The 7,203-nt window shown below is 35.8% G+C and overlaps 1 protein-coding gene across 1 annotated transcript; it reads right to left on the bottom strand.

The window, feature by feature from the left end:
- Positions 1-582: 582 nt before the first annotated feature.
- LOC137626139 (circumsporozoite protein-like) lies at positions 583-2,167 on the bottom strand. The gene is made up of 3 exons (XM_068357215.1): positions 1,822-2,167; positions 1,325-1,633; positions 583-1,025 (listed from the first exon to the last, which is right to left on the bottom strand). Exons 1-3 carry the CDS (start codon positions 2,165-2,167, stop codon positions 583-585), a joined length of 1,098 nt encoding a protein of 365 aa, XP_068213316.1.
- Between the last annotated feature and the right edge of the window lie 5,036 nt (positions 2,168-7,203).

The raw sequence follows: 7,203 nt of genomic DNA, 5'->3' as shown, positions 1-7,203 counted from the left end.
AGGTGCCTTAACTTTAGATTTAGGGGCTTTATGACCTTCAATCAAAGGGATTAACCGGTGATGAAGTGTGGGGCAGAGGTAGATGGAGAACGCTAGCCAGAAATATCGACCCCACATAAAAGTGGGAAAAGATGCAGACAAAGAAGATGATAACCTCTCTTTTGAGGTGCCTTATCTTTAGCATTATGGTTTTTTACCTCTATTTTGAGGTGCCTTATCTCTAGCATTAGCTGACTTTTTACCTCTATTTTGAGGTGTATTATCTCTAACATTAGGGGATTTTTCACCTCGATTTTGAGGTGCATCACTTCTAGCATTAGAGGCTCTTTGACCTCTATTTTTAGAAGCCTTATATATAGCAATAGGGGCCTTTAGACCTATATTTGTAGGAGCCTTATATATATATATAGCTTTAGGGGCTTTTTTACCTCGATTTTAAGTGCATTACTTGTAGCATTAAGGGCTCTTTGACCTCTATTTTAAGGTGCCCTATTTATAGCATTAGGGGCTTTTTGACCTCGATTTTTAGGTACATTACTTCTAGCATAAGAGGCTCTTTGACTTTTATTTTAGGTACCTTGTTTATAGCATTAGGGCTTCTTGATCTCGATATTGAAGTTCATAACTTCTAGTATTAGAGGCTGTTTGACCTCTATTTTTAGGTGCCTTATTTATAGCATTAGGGGCTTCTTGATTTCTCTTTTGAGGTGCATAACCTCTACCATTAGAGGCTGTTTGACCTCTCTTATTAGGTGCCTTATTTGTAGCATTAGGGGCTTTTTGACCTCTTCTTTTAGGAGTCTGATATATAGCATTAGGGGCTTTTTTACCTCGATTTTGAGGTGCATTACTGCTAGCATTAAAGGCCCCTTGACCTCTATTTTTAGGTGCCTTATTTATAGCATTAGGGGCTTCTTGATCTCTATATTGAGGCGCATAACCTCTAGCATTAGAGGCTGTTTGACCTCTCTTATTAGGTGCCTTATTTATAGCATTAGGGGCTCTTTGACCTCTTCTTTTAGGAGCTTGATATATAGCATTAGGGGCTTTTTGACCTCCATTTTGAGGTGCATACTGCTAGCATTAAAGGCCCCTTGACCTCTATTTTTAGGTGCCTTATTTATAGCATTAGGGGCTTCTTGACCTCGATATTGAGGTGCATAACTTCTAGCATTAAAGGCTGTTTGACCTCTTTTTTTTAAGTGTCTTATTTATAACATTAGGGGCTTTTTGACCTCTTCTTTTAGGAGCTTGATATATAGCATTAGGGTCTTTTTGACCTCTTCTTTTAGGAGCTTGATATATAGCATTAGGGCTTTTTTACCTCGATTTTGAGGTGCATTACTGCTAGCATTAAAGGCCCCTTGACCTCTATTTTTAGGTGCCTTATTTATAGCATTAGGGGCTTCTTGATCTCTATATTGAGGCGCATAACCTCTAGCATTAGAGGCTGTTTGACCTCTCTTATTAGGTGCCTTATTTATAGCATTAGGGGCTCTTTGACCTCTTCTTTTAGGAGCTTGATATATAGCATTAGGGGCTTTTTGACCTCCATTTTGAGGTGCATTACTGCTAGCATTAAAGGCCCCTTGACCTCTATTTTTAGGTGCCTTATTTATAGCATTAGGGGCTTCTTGACCTCGATATTGAGGTGCATAACTTCTAGCATTAAAGGCTGTTTGACCTCTTTTTTTTAAGTGTCTTATTTATAACATTAGGGGCTTTTTTGACCTCTTCTTTTAGGAGCTTGATATATAGCATTAGGGTCTTTTTGACCTCTTCTTTTAGGAGCTTGATATATAGCATTAGGGGCTTTTTTACCTCGATTTTGAGGTGCATTACTGCTAGCATTAAAGGCCCCTTGACCTCTATTTTTAGGTGCCTTATTTATAGCATTAGGGGCTTCTTGATCTCTATATTGAGGTGCATAACCTCTAGCATTAGAGGCTGTTTGACCTCTCTTATTAGGTGCCTTATTTATAGCATTAGGGGTTTTTTGACCTCTTCTTTTAGGAGCTTGATATATAGCATTAGGGGCTTTTTGATCTCGATTTTGAGGTGCATTACTGCTAGCATTAAAGGCCCCTTGACCTCTATTTTTAGGTGCCTTATTTATAGCATTAGGGGCTTTCTTGACCTCGATATTGAGGTGCATAACTTCTAGCATTAGAGGCTGTTTGACATCTTTTTTTTAAGTGCCTGATTTATAGCATTAACGGCTTTTTGACCTCTTCTTTTAGGAGCCGTATATATAGCATTAAGGGCTTTTTACCTCGATTTTGAAGTGCATTACTTCTTGCACTAGAGGCTCTTTTATCTCTGTTTTAGGTGCCTTATTTATAGCATTAAGGCCCTTTTTTTACTTCTATTTTCATGTGCATTATTTCTAGCATTTAGGTTTTTTAACCTCTATTTTGAGGTGCCTTATTTATATCATTTAGGGGTATTTCGCCTCTCTTTTGAGGTACCTTATTTCTTGTATTAGGGGCTTTTTTACCTACCTCTAGCATTAAAGGCTATTTTACGTCTTCGTTTAAAGGCTCTTCATTGCTGTTTTCTTCTGTATGTTCTAGTTTTTCAAGTTCTTTAGTTTTCGGTTTCCCTTGATATTTCATCTTGCAGTTTACTTAGTTCGTCTGTTTCCTTTGAGATTTCATCATATTCATCCCTAGTTCGTCAGTTTCCTTCTAAATTTCAAGAGAGATTTCAGTGCCGTGTGTTCTCAGTTCGTCAGATTCCTCAGAGAAATCGATGGCATCCATGTCTTTGTCCATCAGGGTGATTGGTAAAGACAGGAATGCAATAATTTTCTCTGCATATGTCATCACGCTAAAGTAAACGACGAGCAACACAATTTATTTACCAATACGATCTTGAATATGTCCTTTCTTCAATGTCGAATTTTCGGACTATCCTGTTGAAGAACCACACGTCGCTCACGGTTTACTTGAACCATTCTGTCTCCGTCCATATTTCCTTAGTTCCAATAGTCTCCATCGTTGCAAAAGCCAAAGCAAAGAATCATTCAAGGGGCGTGAATTATGTTCAAAGCTCGACAACTTCTGCGGCAACCACCAAAACCAGCTGTAGAAGAAAGTGTTCCGAAGAGCCTCCTGTTAATCCTGCAGTTGTAATACTCAATTCTCACAGTCGGCTCCCTGTTCCAAAAATAGCCATTAACAATGTTCACTGCGTTGCATGCTTTGTTTAAAAAAAAAAAAAAAAGAGACCAGGTCTTCAGAAGTCATTTGAAGCTCGGCCGGAGCCGTTCAGAACTGCTTCGGGAACATTCTGTTCTGGAGTCATTCTGAACTCCATGCTAAGTCTACGGCTGCCTTCTGAAGCCTTTGGAAGATGCCGGAAAATTTTCTTCAGGTGCCGTTCGGGGGAGCTCCAGGAAGAATCTGTTCTGGAGTCATTCAGAACGCCATGCTAAGTCTACGGATGTTTCTTCTGAAGGCATTTGGAAATCCGTGAATATTTTCTTCCGAAGCTGTTTAGAACTCGTGAAAAAAAACTCGTTCTTTCGTTTCAATAAATCCTAGTAACTCATCATCATCATCGTCATCATCACCATCATGATAATAATAATAATAATGATAATAATAATAATAGTGAGAATGATAATAATAATAATAATAATAATGATAATAATAATAATAATAATGATAATAAACTACATAATTTGATGTATGGATTTGAGTCTAAAACGTTCTGAAGTCGTTCAACGCTCGGATTTGCAATTTGAAGGAAAAGAGACAGAATAGGAAGATGAAAAGATAATTAATACTTTAATTTATTGCTTTCATTATTAAGTAACGCCTGAAGCGAACTCCTCACGGCTCCCAACCCAAACGTCATCTGGTAAATGAACAGTTTTATATTTACGTTTGTTTTACTTAATTTATTTCCACGGTTATCGTTCGTCGCTGTGCATACACATATACCTTATCCTGGAATGCAAGTTAATGGAGCAGTGTAAGAGTAAAAAACCCATGCTCAGGAGAGAGAGAACGTATCTGTATGACCGTAAAGGCAGCTCCCATTCAGCACAATTAAACAGATATCAGATGGTCAATGCATTTTAGTATGGCTTGCGTCTCTTCTAATAAATGTAAACGCTCTAAGAAAAGGAAGCCAGTTTTTGTTGGATCTAATCTTTACAGACTGGTTGCTAGGCACAGAATGTTGAGCATAATAGAATCTTTTACTTATTGCAATCAAGAGGTAATTCTTTGCAGATGTATTGGACTTTCATCTTAGACCGCAGTCTTGAAGGAGCTAGAAATTGAGGGGCAGAGTTACTTTCAGAATGGTTTTCCCCGCGTTCATTCTTGACTTCCTGGGGGGGAAAATTGGCTGTTGAACTAGAGTATTTTGTTTGGAGTATCGTCATTGCTACTTGTTTAGTTCTTCATTAAAGGATGCGTTTGGAGTTCCCGTGATTGTGTGGGAAGTGACAAGGAAAGTTTGAGCGATGCGTTTGCGAAAGGTTTTATATATATATATATATATATATATATATATATATATATATATATATATATATATATATATATATATATATATATATATATATCTATATATATATATATATATATATATATATATATATATATATATAATATATATATATATTATATATATTTGTGTGTATATATATATATATCTATTATATATGTGTATATATACATACATTATATATATATATATATATATATATATATATATATATATATATATATATATATATATATATATATATTATATATATTTGTGTGTATATATATATATATCTATATATATGTGTATATATACATACATTATATATATATATATATATATATATATATATATATATATATATATATATATACATATATATATATATATATATATATATATATATATATATATATATATGTGTGTGTGTGTGTGTGTGGATAAATATCCACACAACATCGTGTTCAAATAGAAATAAATTTCTACCTCATACTTGGGATCGAACGCTAGCCCCTTCTAATGAAAGGCCAGGTCGACCTGGCCCATTCATTAGAAGGGGCTAGCGTTCGATCCCAAGTATGAGGTAGAAATATATATATATATATATATATATATATATATATATATATAGTATATATATATATATATATATATATGCGCGTGCGTGTGTGTGCGTATGTGTGTGTTTTCTAACTCAATTACGTAGGTAGGTTGGCAAGGCCAGAGTCATTGCAGAAACTTTTCCCAGCATTTTCGGTTCCGGCAGTCGAAGTTAGTAAAGCGGTAATAGCAAACTAGATGTTGATGCAATTAGTTACTATGCGTATTTATGCAATGTTATCTATAATTTTTTATATTCATGCAGATATTCGTTTTTTAAGAGTGGATATACTTACTTCTTAATGAATTCTACATGTATGCTTTAAATAATACATGCTGAATTCATTAAGAAGTAAGTAAATCCACTCTTAAATAATATTCTGCATGAATATAAAGAAGTAATAGATATCATTGCATAAATACGCATGATAACTAATTGCATAAACATCTAGTATACGTTATGCATTTCTGTTGAGTAGAAGTAGACTGAGGTGGTATGGTCATGTCATGAAAAAGAGATGAACAGTATTTGGGAGGAGAGTGATGGAAATGGAGGTACAGGGAACGAGAAGGAGAGGGAGACCAAAGCGAAGGTGAATGGACTCTATCAAGGATGACCTTCGATCAAAGGGATTAAATTTGTTTATTCGTCAATGTATTCATTTCTATCATTTCTATTAGAACTTTTTCCGTTGGTCAATTTTCTGGCTTTTAACCTTGTAACGAACCATACTGATGAAGTTTTCTAATGAGAATTTTGAAGTTCATGACATTGGAATACCAAATTTAGATAATCCAAAGAAGTTAGTTAAATGCAAATGGCATATTTTAAAAAGTTTTTATGTATTAGTGTCGAATTGAAGTGTTACCATCCTTCAATTTTCCCAGCTCCTGAAAACTTTATTTCAAACTTTTTCTCAGACGTCTGACATTTATCGAGGTGTGCTTCCCATTATATCGATATTTTTAGGCAATTTAATGCTCCCTAAGTTATCAGTTATTTATTTATATCGTAATTATAAGAATACTCTATAAATTGATATACAGTACCTAGCATTCTCTGTAAAGAAAAAAATAGCAGTTTAAAGGTCACTCATGAATTGCAGAGGCAAAGGACAGTGACAATGTCCTTGCAAGTCAATGTTCTAGAATTTGACCATATGTACATATGATCAGTGCCCAAGCCCCCTCTGCACCCAAGCTAGGACCAGGGAGGGCCAGGCAATGACTGCTGATAAGCTCAGCAGGTAGACCTATAGGCTCCCCAAACCCCTCATCCTTAGATCACAAGAATGGCGAGGTTGCATACACTGCAATAAACTATTTAGTATGAGTAGGCTCGAACCCTAGTCTGGCAGATCGCTATACAGAAGCATTTCCAATAGGCTGCAAGAATTTCTCCATATCTACACTGTGCAACGAAACCTCGAAGACTCGCTTCTTGGATAACAGATCATTCTGCTTGAACAATGAATAAAACTTAACGAAGGAAATGTACCTTAATCCCATTACGCTCTTGTGTCGAATGATTAGCATCCTACATAGTCCGTCTATTGTCAGTTTTCTCCTTCATGATATTTCCACATAGTCACTGGTATCTTGTCCTCTCTCAAGTATCTTAAGGGAAAGTAATTCCAAAGTTTTGGTATAAAAATTGAAGGAATGTAGAGACTGTCTCAATTAGCTTTCGTCTAATTGAATTAAAATATATACAGTATATATATATATTCTCGAGTTGTGATTTCGTAAACTCAATTCAAAATATCGACATTTGTATCCGGAAAAAAAAAAAAAACCTTAAGTATGTCGTCCCAGTCGGCCACAATTACGGCCAAATGAAAATTGAGGCGTCCGTCAAGAACTTTATGGGATCGTTAGGTATATCCTCGTGCCCACTAGTAAGGCCTTCTTGAAGGGACCTTTCTCTTTCGTTGAATCAAGAGTCGATGCTTACTATATTGCCCATTGGTTTTGGGGGGTAAGATGTCATCTCTCTCTCTCTCTCTCTCTCTCTCTCTCTCTCTCTCTCTCTCTCTCTCTCTCTCTCTCTCTCTCTCTCTCTCTCTCCTGTTTTGTGTGCAACTATACAAGTTTCAGATA

This window comes from Palaemon carinicauda, chromosome 33, assembly GCF_036898095.1.
Source record: "Palaemon carinicauda isolate YSFRI2023 chromosome 33, ASM3689809v2, whole genome shotgun sequence".
Classification (NCBI taxonomy): domain Eukaryota; kingdom Metazoa; phylum Arthropoda; class Malacostraca; order Decapoda; family Palaemonidae; genus Palaemon; species Palaemon carinicauda.
This window is presented reverse-complemented; position numbering and strand designations above follow the sequence as displayed.

What these genes read in the sequence shown, in the direction of transcription:
- LOC137626139 (XM_068357215.1), bottom strand. Translation starts at nt 2,167, where the DNA reads ATGCTAGAAGTTATGCACCTCAATATCGAGGTCAAGAAAGCCCCTAAT. An exon ending in TAATGCACCTCAAAATCGAG is followed by an intron (nt 1,634 to 1,821) that starts GTAAAAAAGCCC and finishes ATCGAGGTCAAG; the next exon opens with AAGCCCCTAATGCTATAAAT. An exon ending in TAATGCACCTCAAAATCGAG is followed by an intron (nt 1,026 to 1,324) that starts GTAAAAAAGCCC and finishes CTATATATCAAG; the next exon opens with CTCCTAAAAGAAGAGGTCAA.